Source organism: Falco peregrinus, chromosome 7 (genome assembly GCF_023634155.1).
Source record: "Falco peregrinus isolate bFalPer1 chromosome 7, bFalPer1.pri, whole genome shotgun sequence".
NCBI classification, from domain to species: domain Eukaryota; kingdom Metazoa; phylum Chordata; class Aves; order Falconiformes; family Falconidae; genus Falco; species Falco peregrinus.
This window is the reverse complement of record NC_073727.1, coordinates 43,970,737-43,987,954: the sequence shown is the minus strand read 5'-3', so window position 1 is coordinate 43,987,954 and position 17,218 is coordinate 43,970,737. Positions and strand designations below refer to the sequence as shown.

At 40.6% G+C, this 17,218-nt stretch overlaps 1 protein-coding gene across 4 annotated transcripts in view; it reads left to right on the top strand.

The window, feature by feature from the left end:
- The window catches only part of TIAM2 (TIAM Rac1 associated GEF 2), a 90,995-nt gene that overhangs the window by 26,190 nt on the left and 47,587 nt on the right, over window positions 1-17,218 (top strand). For 2 of the 4 annotated variants that reach the window (XM_055810281.1, XM_055810282.1), the window contains exons 7-13: window positions 689-835; window positions 4,425-4,487; window positions 9,262-9,429; window positions 12,104-12,209; window positions 12,676-12,753; window positions 13,682-13,774; window positions 14,852-15,112. In XM_055810281.1, coding sequence (XP_055666256.1) covers window positions 689-835; window positions 4,425-4,487; window positions 9,262-9,429; window positions 12,104-12,209; window positions 12,676-12,753; window positions 13,682-13,774; window positions 14,852-15,112 — 916 coding nt within the window. The remainder of the gene's footprint in view (window positions 1-688; window positions 836-4,424; window positions 4,488-9,261; window positions 9,430-12,103; window positions 12,210-12,675; window positions 12,754-13,681; window positions 13,775-14,851; window positions 15,113-17,218) is intronic. The other 2 variants (XM_055810283.1, XM_055810284.1) reach the window with 2 other exon arrangements.

Below are 17,218 nucleotides of genomic sequence, written 5' to 3'. Positions count from 1 at the left end.
AACAATCCAAAATTATAAGTGACTTTTAAAGAACAGTTAGCTGTGTTCACAAAGAAGAATGAGGGAGATCCTGATCCTCAGCTGCTATCACCCTGTTGGCTTAAAGGGAAGTAGGGCAGTAGCAGGTGCACCTCTGCTCTTTTAAGCGTGGCAGGGCTGTGAGGCTGATTGTGGCAGGGAGGGGTGGGCGACATTTGCTGCGTGAGAAGTCAGTCTGAATAGTAGTCCTGAAAAGTCTTGTCAGGGAATGTTTCTCTCTGCCACTGCTTTTACCAGTGTGGTTTGTGTTGTTGCTTGTTAATAACTCAATGCCATAGCACGTTTATCTCCTACATTTGGCAATGTTGAGAGTCTTTCTTACAGTAGCAATTTCATATCTGAATGATAGCTTATCATTCTTCTTCCAAGCCTTCTCATTAACTTATTTTTTTGTACAAAGCAATGTCTTCTCAGTTCCTCCCTTCCAATGAGCTTCTAATTTTGCCCCATGACGAAAAAATTACAGTCACACCACTGGAATACCAAAACAGGCATCACCACTGAAAGTTTAAAACATTGTCCTTGCACCTTGGCATATTAGATTGGGGTGAACTGAAGTAACTCTCCTTGATGCCTCAAGCTGAAATAACTGTCAATATTTTGCTGTTAGGAAAGTGATATAGGAAAGCCTGTCTCTGTGTTTACATAGATCTGCTCCAGGGATGAAGCTGCTCTCAGGAAACGTACCCTATCTCTGTCACAGAGGGTCCGAAATAAGAAGGGTTTATTTTCTTCGCTAAAAGGACTGGACACATTGGCAAGAAAAGGAAAAGAAAAGCGACCTTCCATAACTCAGGTAGATCTTATTACTGGGGACAGCATAGAGTGGCTTGCTTCTGCTGGGGCTCATCCTGTGAGGTGCTCTTGATGCACGGGGTGGGAGACATCTGTCCATCAAACCTGTGTTTGCAGTTTCAGTAGACATGGCAGACTTGCAATGGGAGAGTCACTTGTGAAGAGTATATATCGAATTTGGGGTTTCTTTGTGATAAGTAAGATTGGTGAATGAGGTTTTGACCCAGCGGGTTAGTTTATTATCACCAGCTCAAAACTATCAGTTACCACTTGTAATAAAACTTGTCCTCTGGCACGTTGCAAACTGCTTGGAAGTAGAGTTTCTTTGGAGATAGCCTGTATGCACGGTCCTTAACACAGTGTGTGCTGGCTTCTGACTGGAGCTCTGAAGTGCTATTGCAATTGAAATAGTAACACAGGTGAGTCTTCAAGGGAGAAAGAGGGGAGACTGCTGCAAAGACAGCTATCTTTGGCATAGCCCCTCAAAGCAACACGTGCTGCTTGGAAGTACATTTTAGCCAAGCCAAAGGAAGACTGTTCTCATGCAGGAGGCCAGCTTAGGTGTAGACAGCTGACGAATAAAGCCATGCCAGTTTACACCAGCTGAAGGCTTGGCACAGGTTTGATGTGCTGGGGCAGGCTGGCCCTGGGGAGAGTGGCTGTGCTGATGTGTGCCCCCGCTGAAGGGCTGCATTGCTGAAAAACTACAGCATCTCACTGGGTCTTTTTCTCTTTGTGAAACTAATGGCCCGTGCACACAACTAGTGTAAACCCCACGCTTCAGGAGTCTGTATTTTCCTCAGTAAAAGCACAGCTAAATGTGAAACAAAAGTTTGCTGCCTTCTCCCTGAAAAAAAAAAGGTCAGTAACAGCAGAAACAGAGATACTTCTTTGATGGTGAGGCAGAAGGTGTAAAGATGCACCCACACTCATGACATTACTATTTTTACTAGAGTCTGCCATGTCTGCTGTTTCTTCTGCAAAGCAGTATTTTGTGCATTGTTTATCAAGTGACTTTGTTCCTATCGTCCCCTGGTATTTTGATTTTATTGGTCAAAAATATATGATCAGCACTTGAAAATCGGCTGTTCTTGATTTATGGTAATCTGCTTGTGGAATATTTAAACAAGCCTATCTGTACACATACTGCAGTAGTCCCAGAGCTGGTGCAGCAGATTTAATGTTACTAAATAACATGTCAGCATTTTCTGGTGTAGTGGTTTGTATTTTTAGTAGGTAAATATTTATCTATGTGTAAGACTGAGATTAAGCTTCTTTGGGTGACTTGCACATTTTAGCATATCGATCGAAATGTGTTTACATGGTGAAATTGCGTAAGAATAAAACTCTAGTCTCTCTTATGAAGGAGGGAACTGAAGGAGAAATTTTCTCCAGGTCATTCTTTTCACATAATTTCCCCTGTTTCACCCAGCAGGTGAGGCTGGTCTGTGGGTCCTGCACCTCTATTTCTTTATTAATAAAAGAGCCTTGAGGGAAGGGATGTTGTGCCCCTTAGCTCTGTTCCCAGCGGAGCTGATATCTCACAGTCTTAACTGGGTAATACGTCCTTCCCCTGCAGAGCTCAGGTATGGGGAGGCTTATATCCATGGCAAGGAGAGGAGGCTCCTGCTGCTGTTCCGCTGCTTTTCCGAGCACAGAGGAGGGAGCCCTGGTGCAGGCAGAGGTGTGGCCCCAGTGCATCCTCACCCTCCTTCCAAACCTTGCAACTAGCTGGCCCAAAAATGTGTCCATTTTCATCCATGAGTTGAGGCTCTTGATTTTTTTTTTTTTATTTATTTAATATCCTACAATAAAATTAAGGAAATGTAAATGCTGAGTGTTGCATATGAGTAACACCAGGCTATGACTCATACTTATAAAAGTGTGGAATTTTTAAAGGCATGGCTTGAAAACTGACCCATGAACCTAGAAGGTGGCTGAAAAGGGAGCCATATCTTTGCTCAGGCTTGTGTGTATGCACATAATTGTATATCAAAATCAGAACAGGCTTGAGGCTGTCTTGCTTATTGTCTCTTTCAGCCCTCTGCGACACTGGGTTAAGCAGAGAAGTGGAGCTCACTTCTCTGCTCATTGTGCTGCAGTCTGTCACACAATAGGTTAAAAATGTCTTGCTTTCTTGGATTTAATTAAAGTTCATTTGTCTAAAGCTGGTATTTTTTCATCTGCTGTACCCTAGCTTCAAAATTAGATAGTATATTCTTGAGCATCATTGTGTCAGAGAAGTTTTTAATTTTAACTTAAGTTTAATGTTATGGTACTAATAAAAAAGAAGGTTCAGAGTTTCTGTGCTGGGAGGCTTTCGTAAACATTAATGAAGTGGCTCAGTCTTTTATAAATCAGTTAATAAAACTGCACTATAGCAGATGGGGGATGTCTAGGCTCACATTACCCTTGGTTTTTTAAATGCTTATCTGCTTTCTTGTGTCTAAATGATAAACTGTTTTGAGAAATCATAAACAATAAAATACTTTCATTACATCTGTGGGTGAGACCAGGAAGAGGAAGTTCAGAAGTGGTGCCCTTTATTTGCATTAGCAGAAACTGGATTTTGTATAAGATTTAGAAAGAGTTTGTTAGTGTCTTGGATTATCCAAAAGGCTTTTGCTAGTACCCCCCCAAATTTTTTTTCCCAAAAAGAAAAGAAAAACCTAAACAGAAAAAGCTCATATATAAGTTTGATACTGTCCTGATTTGTTGACTGCAGGAGGAGTTAACAAAACGCTGTTTATATTTGCACTTCAGGAGGATAAAGTTACTACCTGCAAATCTTAACATCATGTCTAAACTGTATAGATCTATCCTTATGTTTATACAACCCTTTTCACCAAGTATCTGATTGTATCCATAGCTATGTATTGGATTTAAAACAATTCATTAATAAGCCTAATAGCTTTGTGAGATACTAGTAGTTAGGCTTTCAAAACAGTTGGGGAATGTAAGTCTCAGTTTCTGCTTTCATCACTTCCCAAGCAGACACAGTACTCAGCTATTTTCATTACTTAATAACGCAAGTTTTGAGTCAATTATGCCTTTAAAGCTAAGCTAAAAATTTCCATCGATAGTGTCGACCTAACTGCTCGGTTAGAAGAGATGAAAAACTGTAGGGTAAGGAGTCTTAGAAAACAGAAAAAAATATTTGAAATAGTTCCTTTAAGTCATTGTGAGATTTGTAGCTGTACCTAACCATACCCAAAAAGGTGAAACTGTAACTTCCAGTGTAGTACATGATTTGAAAGTAAATGATTTTAATCTTATTGCTAAACAGAAGGTGGGAAAAAGCAAGGACATGAATGCTTTTACACATATTTGAATATGAGTGTGCATGTAGCCTGAAAGAGTAAACTTGCTTAGATTTTCTTTATAGAGGGAGATTTGTACTTCTTTGATACTTCTTCTAGTCAGAATAAAGCGATAAAAAGTACAAAAAGATCCCTGGGGTTTGGCAGGTTGATATATATTTATTAATTTAGTTTTCATTTTAATTTTTTAAAATAATTTACCTAACATAGGTAAGAAATAAAGGGGTTTATTTGTTTAATCTATTTATTTATCTTTAATATTTTAAATAGATTTTTGATTCAGCTGGAGGACATGGATTTGCTGGTGTTCAGAATTCAGCCAACTCTGCTGAGGTAAGATATACCTGTCCTTATTCTGCACCGTCTTTTTTAAATTCCTGAATGTATTTCACCAAGCGTATGATGAGGCTGGTTCAGAAACCCTACAGAGGTTCATAAAATGCAGTTAATGTTAGGTGGCAGGATTATAATTCTGCTAATGAAACCACTTCAACATAAGTTTCTGGATATGCATGGTAGCCTTTTTTTTTTTTTTAAAAAAAAACAATCCCTAGAATCTTCACAGCACTAATCCTTACAGTGCATACACTGTCTGAGAGAGATTTGGTACCAAGCTTGTTTGAAAGCATCCTCCACAATACGGTAAAACCCAATGTGTATTTTTCCCCTTTGCCTACTTTAACAGAACCTGTGTATTTTGAGTATAAAGGCAAATAAAGTCTAATTAAAGTCTGTGAAGCATACCAGCAGAGAAACGAGAAACTATATATAGTTGAAGATTGCCCAAGTAAAGGAAGAGAAAGCGTCATCCCCAAAACATCACCCAGTAAATAGCTGCTGCTGATGTTCTCCAGTGCCCAGGAGGAGGAGAGCTGCTGCTCGTCCCTGCCTGGTATGAGTCAGGGTCCCTCTCAGCTCCCGCAGCCCCCCCAGGGATAATGTCACTGTACCCCTGTCTGGAAGCAAAGCAAGGTGCTGCAAAATCCATAACTGCATACATGTAGGACCACCGAGTGTTGCCTGTGTACTGCAGGGTTTACATAGACAGAATCTGTCTCCCTTGGTGGGCTTGTGCAGACTCGAAATAAAAAATGCAAATTAAGTCTTAGGTGCAGGGTTTCTGGGCTTTGGTTTCTGGATGATATAGCTGGATTTCTTTAATGACATGTGCAGGACTCAAAGGGATATTTTTCTTCCCATCTACCCCCTGTCCCTTTTCTTCCTTTGTTCCCTGAACCAGATATTCTCCTGATGCAGTTTAAAACTTGAAAGAAGACTTTATAAAAAATCATACTACAGTACTATTCCCTTTCAGCTGAGTTTGTGTACCAGGTATTACACAAAAAGTCAAAATCTGCATCTAAAATGAAATATTGCTCTTGAAAATGATTAACTATAATGAAGAACTGTAATGAATCTCATGAGGAAGGCTTGGATGATGTTCATCATTTCTCATAGGTTTTTATGTTGGTGTTTTTGTATCATTATGTGCTACATGGTTTATTTTCTCATCAAGGACATTCATTTATGGCTAGGTAAGAAAGAAATATATAATTATGCAGAAGTTATACCACTGAGAGAGGCATCTCCCGCTGACAGCAGCTAATCCTATAATGCTGTTTTGCCTCTGAAGGTATCTTCACTTTTTGTCTGTTCTTTGAAGAAGTACATTGAAACACCTGAATTCCCTTGGTTACCTGACCTTTTGCTTTTTATTTCCTGGGGTGGGAAAGTATTTAAACCAAATCACTCCTCTCTTTTTAAAATAAATTATAATGATGAGGGATCTCTGGGTGAAATGGTCTTCTGTAGAGAACACAACTCCTCCAGAATGTGCCGTTGGGTGTGGTGTGAGATGGCATCCATTTCCCACCTCAGACACAGTAAACGCAATTCATTCCTGTCTGATCCTGTTGAAACATGGAAAGGTTTGGTTCCTCCTAAAGCCAAGGAGAGGCAAAATCTCTTGGTTGCATCCCCTGGAGGTTTCTCCTGATGGGCTGTCACATCAGTCCCTCGGTTTAGCATCAGACCCCATGAGGCTGGGGGCTCAACAGTGCTGCCTTGTGCATCAGGGTCTGCTGTAGGTCTCCTGTCCTCTGGCTGAACAAGGGTGTTTGCTCTTCCTGAACCCTCCTGAGAAGACAGAGAAAGGTTTTGAAGGCACCAGGGAACAGGCAGAATGAAGTCCTCTCCCTTTGGTGCCATGTTGGGGAAGTGATGAGGTCTGGCTTCTTGGCCCAGCTCTGGATAAAAGCAGCCTTCTCCAGATTCCGGCAGGGGCTCGCAGCCATGCTCCCCAGGTACAGGGGACCAGGGGTGTGATGTCACTGCTGGTTTTGGGCTAGGCTTTTACAAAGTTTGGCAGGGTTGTGTTTCAAGACTAAACCCTTCCCCAGTTTAGGTGCTGAAGCAGAGCTCTGGAGCTCAACCTTATTTTTAGAAAAGCATTGTTATTATTATTATCATTATTATTATTATTATTCCAACCTTATTTCTTAAACCTTTTTTAAATGGGAATTAAATACAGTGTGTGCATTTTTAATATCCTGACATTTTGATGAATCATGCGACAGCTCAGAAATGATTCATCATAACTGAAAACCGTTACTTTGGCATCAGACCAGTTTTACTGGCTGATTTAAAATGAAAAACAAAAACAGCATCAAAACTTTTATAAAATGCTACCTGAGGAGTGTAGCGAATGACGAATAGTGAAGTCTGCCAGGGAGGCTGTATTTTCCCTGAAAAGAATGATAAAACCAGAGGCAAATAGTGGGAGGAAATTATGAAGTAACCTATTGGTCCTGCAGCAGCCCTGTGGCACAACGTGTGACAGTCTGGAAATCCTGGCGCCTATTTCTGGAAAATTGGATGGGTTGTTATAACTTTATGTGGCAATGAATGAATGAACTATTGTAGAATTAGTCACTACAGGCATAACAGGAAAAAAAATCTCTTTTCATGTCAGATTTTCTGAGATGGAAAATGTGGATGAAGCAACAGTACCTTGACTGCAGTTAAGGAACATAGTCGTGTTTAATAGCAGGGGCGAGTTTATCTCAAGGCATATGCTGGAGCACCAGTGTACGTGGCAAGGAGAGGGAAGTACCTCATGTTGGCTACAGAACTTTCTACCCTGTCTTAGAAGCTTCCAGAAAAAAGGTGGCCTTAAACCTGCTCCTTATCACCTTAAACCTCTGTGTTTTGGGGTTTGGTTTTTTTCGTCTCCGGCAAGAGTGAGGTTTATTTCAGTTGCACAGATTCAAAGAACTGCTGTTGCAGGGCAGTAAACCACTGTGGCAGTTACAAACCTCTGAGCTGCTGGGAGCATCTCCCTAGCTGAGGGAACATAGCCTCGGTTTTCCCTGGAGGAAGCCGCAGAATTAAGTCTGACTCATTCCTGCTAAACTCTCAAAGCCTACCTGTCTTGCCCTTTCTCCTTTCTGTTATTTACACTGCGGAAGGAGGTCAGCCTTTATTCCGAGGCACTTGATTTAGTGCTGAGAGGACCATGCTTCTACAGGGATTATCTTCAACACCACCAGTGTTACGAGCAGTCTGGAACCACAGCCACCAAGGTGAAACTTCACCTGATGTACATTTCATCACTCCATTAATTGCAGTAGCATAACAGGATTCCTGTTACGTATAGTGGTTTCTGGATTTTAGGATTTCCATGGACCTGTGTAATTGACATTTCCTTTTCAACTAGTTAAGAGGGACAGTCGAGCAAGAGATACAAGATTCGCGAATGCCGTTAGTTTGTTAATATTATTCCACCAAACCCAATGTTACTCTGGCATCAAGTTATTACCCAGTATGTGCTGTCCTATGGGTCGGCTGCAACCTGAATTTCTGCATTGTTTGGTAATTACCTGAATAGGATTGCTTACTATATAATTTTCACAGCCTCGGTTGTTATTCGGGAAAACAAAATAGTATTGGTCTCTTTGTTGCTATTGGTAGATTGTTGTCAATATCTTTGCTGCCTGCAGGAAGGGAAGCAGTCCCTGTGCAGTGATTTTACTGCAGTTTTTAATTGCAGTGCACCCCTGGGCTTGTGTCCCTGCAGAGCCAGGAGGAAGAACTGCGTAATCAAGGGGCTTTATGTAGGCAACCAAACCCTCCAACCCAAACAAACAAAACAAAAATACAAAGAAAAAGCATTAGGGAGGTAGACACTCCTGAGAACAGCTCAGGTATCTTAAGATATGTCTTGGGTGGCAGTTCTGCCACTTTACAGGGGGAGCTTTTACTTGTTGTCTCTTTCCATTGACTGTAAGGGAAATCAAGAGACCTTACCTGCATAAGCTTAAATGCCTTGATATGGGTATTTAAGTGACCTGCTGAATAGGCAGACCCAAATACACAGGTGAAAATCCAAAGTCTGAACAGCTCTCAGTGTTTTTCTTCTCCTTGTGTGACTTCCTTTGAAACGCATAGTCTAAAGTGCAGTACGGGAGAAGGCGTGAAAATGAGAGGTGGGAAAGCAACAGGGAATTTATTCAGGGTCGATGTTGTTATTTGATCAAGTGGAGTGGCTTTGGAACAAGGGTGAATGTGAAGCAAAATGGTAAACAGGCAAACACCCTGCACTACCTATGAAACAATATGTTCTTAAACTGCAAATAGAATAGGAACACTTTATTCCTGCTTCAGTCCTTTATTATTTTAAGGCAAGCCTTGCTCCACAGTGCTCTCTGCTGGAATGTTACTATATTATAATTTTCTGGCAAAATTACAGTAATTCTGGGGTTTTTTTTGCATTTGTCAATTAAATAAAATTGTAATAGTCAGTTCTTCTTAAGAACTTATTCCCACTGTGACATAATATCATGTAGCTACATATTTTCACTTCGAGTTAGATCAACAGTTAATATGAGATAAAGGCACAAAAGCCCATAATAGGTATGCAGAGGATGTGCAATCTGTTCTCAAAGTCTTCAGCAGTGAATGAGGGCAGGTAACAGAACTTGGTCTTGCCATGCAGGAATACACAATGCCATGTCTCAATATGTATCCACTGCAAACTGCCAATGTAATTGTACTTTTGGGGTTTTCTTGCAACATCCACATACATTGTACATTCCTCCCTTGTTTCCAGCAGCAAGCTGATGACTTTTTGAATGTCTACTGCTCAGTGCCGGAGAGCATCCAGAAGGAGAGTGCTTGGGAAACACAGACGTATGTTCACTTCTGTGATGGCCCGGGAGTGGCGCTGACTCTCAAGCCAGAGCACAAGGTGGAAGATGTTTTGTCTTTGGCATGCAAGGTACTAATTTTTTGTGTGTGACTGCACCTTGTTAATAGCTGTGGGCTTCAGGAGGAATCTAATATATCAGAGGATGCCTAAATAGTGAGAGCATGATACCAGTATCCCCCTGTCACTGTATTAAGGCACATTGCTCTGTTTCCCTTAGTTACGTTATTTATGTGTTGTAGCCAAGGTAGCAGGGTTGTAGGAAGGTTTTCAAGAAACATTGCTCAAGACAGCACATGGTGAATACTTAAAGAGCGGTGACAGTTTGCCAGGTAGTCAGCCCCGGAGAAATCTCAGCACGTGTCCTCTCTACATTGTCATTGCAGTGAACACAGTTGTTCTGTGCAAATTAATGACAGAGGAGTAACAGGGACTGGTTGAATTAATGCTGGGAGATTAAGACATTTAAGATTGCTGTGACAAAGGCTATGCTATGTTAGCTTCTTAAAGGACCTTTTTAAGCATTTAATTAAATACCAGCTCTACTTGTGAGTTTCAAAGAGTGCATTCCCTTCTGAAAGTCAGTGCCAGCAAGAGGGATTGCTGTAGTTCTTGGGACAGAAATCTGAGTCACAGGTTGAAGGTAAAGTAAAAGCACCAATTTTAACTACAGACAAAAAACCAGCACCCCTAGAACATGGCAACATACCTAGCATCTTTGTCTCCGCATGTATCAGTGCTTGAATTTAGCTCTAACTTCATGATTCAAGTCACTTAAAATATGCAGACAAGCTTTTTGAAAAAAACCCACCTTTTTGCTCCCAAGTTCTGTTTTCTGAAAAATGGTAAATGTAGTTTATTTACTTCACAAGTAAAGGGGAAAAACAGGAGAAAAAAAAAAAAAGAATCCTGCTCTGTTCAAAATCCATCTGTAGCTTTTGGCCAAGGTTAGTGTGAACTTTCAGGTGAGCTCATTCAGCTGGCTCGAAGTTAATGAATTCTGAGGCTTCTAGTGGAGGAAAGGACTCAATTTAATGGCTCTTTGCACCTGGTAGTATTGTAAACAAAAAAAAAGAATAAAGTTTTTAAAAATCCAGGGTGAACTACATCTTTTACATCAAAATGAGCACACTGATTTAGCCAAATTACAACGTGTCTCTATGGCATCACCGAGAAGAAATTATTTTCTCGTTCCTTTTGCTGATGGGTACTGAATCCTGGAGAAACAGTTTGATGCCTGGCTGTACTTTTTAAAAATTCTCTGTACCTAGTCAGGCCAAAAGGATTGTCTGAGACATGGTTTGACCACGAGATGGCACAGTAGAGCTGAAATATTGGGAAGTAGTTACAGTGACATGCAAGACTCCCGAAAGAGGAAATAAAATTTATAAACGTAAAATTCCGTTGAAACCAAAATTCCTTACCTCTACTACTCCATCATCCCAAAATATTTGTAATTGTAAATCTGACTTTTAATTTTCATTGTCTGTATCGCATGAAAATTTATTTTAAATTTTGTGATTTTTTTCTTAAACATTTTCCTGTTTTATTTTTTTCTTTCTATTCTGTGTGTAAAGCTTTTCATAAGCATTCTGTAATGCTGAATACTTTCTACTCATCTATCCTGGTTCTTTTCCTTCTTACATTTTCATTCTGCTCTGGTGAGTGTAAGGAATCTTTTTTCTTAAGAGAACATATTTGAATGTTATGTGTATAAGGATGAAGTTCAAAGGGGTTGGGTTTTTTTCCCTTCATTCATGCTTTATGGGGTTTATACTTTTCTCATTTCTGTTTTCTGTCTGAGGCTTTTGGATAGCGCATATTGGAAAAAAATGTGGTTTTGAATGCAGTTGTTTAGGTTACAGAACACGTGCAACTCGTAAACTGTTACACATAATAAGATGTTAAGGCAATTACTAGTTACTCAGTAGATTTAGGTTCTGTAAGCTGCGGAGATGCATTAAAGAGGTTAAGTAACCCTCAGTGATGCAGTCATTCCTCCTGTCTTAGAAATGTTGCTTCCTCCTGATTTTGAAATGTTGCTCTATTAATATGCTAAAATGAAATGTTTTGTGCAGTGGTCTCACTAGCATCCTGATTTTCAGAGAGACTCCCAACAGGGGCTCAACACTTTCAGGCTAATATCCTCTGGGTATTCCTGTTTTCCTTTGACTCCCTGTTGAGACAGGATTTTTGCTTTGACTGCATGTGGTAAAAAAACAAATAGGTGAAGCTCTCAGATCTGGCTAGGTGAAACCCAGCAATAAAAATAAAATCTAATAAAGGCAAACCCTTAGGGGACCTGCTTCCTTTCCCATCCCTTCTCCTAACAGCCCATATCTGCATTACATCAGAAGAAAAAGTTGCTGATCAGAACTGAGTGGTTAAAAGTAGTCACTGCTAAAGATGGTTGAGAGTGTAAGTTCAAAAGGACAGAAAACAGTTGCGATAGCTTTGGAAACATGTAGCAGTGCTCAGTTAATCAAATAGCCAAGACATAGTGTTTATGAAAGGATTTGGGAGGATCATAAGGGAAAATGGAAATTGCACTTGAACCTTATCTTCTAAGCAGTGTAGCTAGTTTTGTTTATGCCACAAAAATAGATAGAAAATGACTTGAAGATTGCTCTTGCATGATTTCTACAGGGTTTTTTTGTGTGTTTGTGTGTGTGTGTGTCACTTCTTTGTCTTCTGGGACTCTGGAAATAAATAACAAATTCCAAACCCCGTTCTTCTTATTCCTTAGATGAAACAGCTGGAGCCAAGACACTATGGCCTACAACTCAGAAGACTTGTTGATGAAAATACTGAGTATTGTGCTCCTGAACCATACGAATACATAGTAGACCAGGAAAGTGTGACTCCTATTAGATAAAGCTCCGGGATGTCTGTAGCTACAGTTGAATTAGCACCTACAAATACGTGTGAATTACATCTAAAATAAGGTTTTAAAGCTGTTCCTGGATTGCGTTCTGCCATCCTTGTTCACACAGTCCATGCCTGTGCAGACGTTTGGGTGGCTAGGCACTGCAAACAGTTCAAGAAGTGTTTGAAGATTTAAGTGGGGCTTCTGGTACAAAAGCAAAGTGTCAGTCTCTACTCCAGGCTGGGTTTTCTCTCTTTAGCTTACTCTGTATTTAGTCCCACTGATACCAATGACACTTGCACAATAACACAGTTCTCTGTGTAAAGACAGCAAGTTTTGGCTCTTCATTGATGCAAAGAATATTGTACTTATTTCTTATGCTGTAACTTTGGGGGTTGATGCTTGCAATTTCGTAATTTGATGTCTTCTGTTACTGTTTTTTTTCCAACAGGTGTATGATGAAATAGAAATTTGTCCATTAAATGTTTATCATGTTCATCTTACAAAGACGGAAAACATAAGTGATTTTGGTAAGCTCTCAGGGATTTTTCTTTTTATTCTCATTGCTTGCTTTATCTCATCAGGACTTTTCTGCCTCTGAGAGCAGGTAGTGCCGTCCTTGACAGCTCGAAGAGTCTGCAAAGGACTCGAGGCATTATAACAAAGACTGAAACTGGTTGTTTTACACTTAAATCTTCAATGGCAGGTGCATTTCTTATGTTTGGGAAGGGTCCACTTTCTAATTCTGCCGTGCTGGCCAAATAATTCAAGCGTGGAATTGTCAGAAGACACATGTTCTTTGCCAGGATTAATAAAATCAGTCTCAGTCAGGCCATGGTCAAGGTCTGCCTGTTTCTTTTTTGGTAGTGGGATCCTCTGTTGGCACAGTGTCAACAGAGTGTCCTTCGGTACAAATTCTGACAGGCTTTTTATTCATGGGAGGTGGTTATGCCTTGAAATAATTATATACCTTGCAGAGATGCCTTTGTAAGGCAGCTCTGTGTTGTTCTTTAGCTGCAAGTTTGTTGGAATAAATTATTTCTTTCTGGACTGTCTCACTCACTGGTCTGTATAAGTTTACTGCTTTATAGTCTGGGTTTCCAGTTTTTAGATCTGTTTAAGATGCCTCTATGTCTGATGGACACACTCTAACCGAAACGATGAGCTGTGTTACCAAAATGTCCTATGGGGCTGAGGTCAAAAATGTTCTTGATTTCTACAAAAGCTGATAATTTTGGTTTTTTTACAGCACACCATGACATTTCCTGCAAGTTGTAAAGTCCTATTAACTTTAACATGCCTTACAATGACTGAGAAACAATGCGATAATTTCTCTATGCTCTGTGGGTGTATTCTCATGAGAAGTACCCTCCCTGTGGTTGTGTACAGTCTACTAAGTACGCAAGATAAAAGGGAAATGTTCCCAAGGAGTTTTGATTTAAACCTCTTTTACTCCAGGCTTTGCTGTCACAGCACAAGTTGATGAAGATCAGCATGTCACCCGTATATTTGTAAGTGATGTTCTCCCTGATGGACTGGCATACAAGGAAGGTATTGTATCATATTTATGTTTAAAACTGTACTTCATTATCTTTTAATAAAGTCCCAAAACATGAAGAGCTTTAGTACTGTCTGAGATGGTTCTTGGCTTTTACTATTCATCGTTTTCTTTCCCAAAGACCGTTGAAAGTATGTGATCTTAGGAAAGATAATGTACACAGAGTAACTGAATTATCATTCCAGTATAGTGGGGAGAGTTCTTGTCCACCCTTGGAGACAAAGTCTACATTCAGCCATGCAACCAAGTGCTTGTGCACAGAGAAACAGGCTGGAGAAAGAGTTCACCTCACGCTGGGGTACCTCATGGGCTTGGTCAGTCTCCAGGACCCATCACTTCCACTTTTTCTGGCAATGAAAAGTAGCCTCCCTCGCCAAAAGTTTTCTGAGTAAGTTTCTGTGAGTGCCTTCTCAACTGCACTGCTCAGAAACTGTGCCTCTCTCCATCAGCACAGCGGGATCACGGGAGTTCTGCTCTCTGAAAAACAGAGACACAAACCCAGAAAAATGGAGACAGAGAGTTTCATTTGCTACCTGAGGACAATGACCGCTTGGATGCTGCTGACCTTGAAAGGCAGCAGTTGCCACTGTTTAGATTTCTACAAAAGCTGATAAAGACTCCATCCACTGTTGTTCCAATTTTGCATGAATTACTTGATCTGCGTGACTAGTGCCTTGATCCTCCCACATAATGAAATATGTGTTATGGCGCTGTACACTGTGCTATCCCAGTCGTGAGAGGTGCCTCTATTCTAATCCTCTTGAAAGTTGTGCTGCCCTCCCACCTGCCAAGTTCCATAGCATCTTTAGAAAGAAACAACTCGATTGCTGTACTATGTGTAACACCTATCAAAGTACGCATGAAGTCCATCTGTATCATTATAGCTCAAAGCTCCCATCAATTCTAAAGGAGTGGTGGCAGGATTAGGCTATTTGAATTAAATCCACAAATTTAATCAGTGAATCAGCATAAGGTTTGGTTTGTGACCCTTCATGTTTTATATTCCCTCTTCTCTCTCTCCCCCCCCCCCCCCGCCCCCCACCTTTTTCTTTCCTTTCACATGCACCCAGGGCTCCGAGTAGGCAATGAAATCCTGAGCATAAATGGAGAGGCTGTGTCTGATCTTGACCTCAGGCAGATGGAATTACTGTTTTCGGACAGAAGCGTAATGCTTACTGTGAGAATGAATCATTACGGGACCCAGCAACCCTTGTGTGCTTCCTGGTCAGATGGCGACATTTCCAAGGACCCAAAGAGTTTGTTGCCCCCTCCAAACCAGTCGCAGCTCCTGGAAGAGTTTCTAGATAACTTCAAAAAGAACACAGCAAATGGTAAGAGGTTGACATTCCATTATTTTTCACCTCACTTCCAATATCGCTGGTTGGTTGTGTTGGGTACAGGTGCTCTCTGTGTAGAAGAAAGCCTATGAAAACAGCTTTCATAGGGGTTGTTCTGCTACTACCTGCTCACATTTCTTAAGCATCCAATGGAGGATGTATCCTAACAGTGCTGTGTCAGGGTGAGATCCTGATGGGTTTCCACATAAGGAGCAGCAGGCAGGGAACATGCCAAAAGCCTACATGTTAAAGGCTGCTCCTGGATGACACCACGGCCCCCCAGGAAGGTGCCAGTGCTCGCTGCTGGGTTGTCTTTCAGCTGGAAATAGGAGGTGGCACATAGAGGGGCATTGCCACGCTGGGTGGCAGAGAGTTGTGGTCCCCCTTCCCTTTTCAGCTGATCATCTTTCACGTGAGAAACGTATCTGGTGATACCAAAACACTTGTAAACGCCTGTCTAAAATAAAAAGTAGGTGGGGATTTTCTCCCCCTTTTTTCCCATGTCTTGACTATTTTTCAAGCCAGATAGAAGCAAATAGAACTCTGGTTTCTTCAGTGCAAAAGGAGCAGTTTCCTCGCTGCAGCTCTGGGGGATGCTAGTAAAACTCTGCAGGAAAGCTAGCCAGGGTGCACTGCTGCGCAAGGAAAGCAGCAAGAGGTATAAAAAGGGATCACTGATTTTTGTATATAATTATGGTGGCAAGTGTTTTCTGATTGGAATTTTTTTCGTAATTAAAAATGGGAGAAGAAAAAGATTCACATAGGAGAAGTTGTTAGAATGGATTTAATTATAAAGCAATTTTATTAGGTCATCTTCTGAAATTAAAAGAAATCTGAATACAAGATTTGCGATACAGTAAGTAGCATCTCTCTCAGGGGCCTTATTTCAATTTAAAATGCCATTAAATTGAGTAGTGGCACATAAAAGTTAGTGTCATAAAACAAAAAATTATGATAGAGCTAATTAATTACATAATTATACCAAGGCTATCATTCAGCTTGTTGGCTTGATATCATAGGCCAGCATTACCTGGAGTATTCAGTATAATAAATGTATGTGTCCATTCACTAGATTCCTCATTCCTCTGGGATAGATTTGCAACCTGTGCAAATATTCCATTATAATAGGAAATTACTGGAGTATATGTAGACTCTAAGCACTAGTGGATAAAGGAACATAGTATATTTGCTTTTCTACTTAAAAGCAGCTAAGGAAGATTTATTTTATTCTGAAAGGGAGCAAACAGTTTTAAATTAAGCTTCATAAGAAGGACTTTCATGTTTATTGAATTTGGTGCTTAGTGTCTGATCACCTGATCGGATTCAAATGGAAACAGAAGAAAATGGCATTACTTTGAATTAATAGATAATCATAAAAGGTTTAACTGTGCATTGTCCCGTTACTCACTCAGGAGTTGAGTAAGATTTTAGAAAAGAAGAGGAGGTATTTAAAGATTCAAGCAGGGATTTGCAGGCCAGAGACTCTTAAATTCACAGCCAGTGTTTAATACTGTTCTGTCTCCTTTGACAGAGTTGAGTGAGTCACCCTTAAGACCACAGTTTTCAAAAATAATTTCTGACATTCGCTTGTCCATGTTGAGCCTGTTCTTCCAAGGCAGTGCCTTTGGAAGTCAGTCAGTGCCAGCGGGGGGGGGGGGGGGGGGGGGGGGGGGGGGGGCAGGGAGGGGCCACGTCTTTCAAAAACCCAGCACTGTTTGGCTCTAGGTACATACCTGGAGTTAAAAACTTCAATGTTTCTGCTGTCGCCTGCCTGTAAAAAAAATTACTGACTCTATTTATCTTTTTGGAGTACTGTGAGGATTAATGAGCTAAAATTAACAAAGTGCTTGGAAAATGGAAATTTTCAGCACTGAGTCATGTGGTAAATAACCTGCCTGGGGCTTGGTGAGAACCACCAGGCAAAAGCAAAACAGAATTTACTTTAAATCACTGGCTTAGTATAAGTTGGGTGGTAGTAGTTTGTCCACATTTGTTTCCAGTTTTGTAACTGCTTAGCTGATGAATGCCTTTTCCTATGTATTCTGCTATGTTGAGGATACCCAATTATACCTCATGGTAAAACTCTGGCAGCCTTTACTG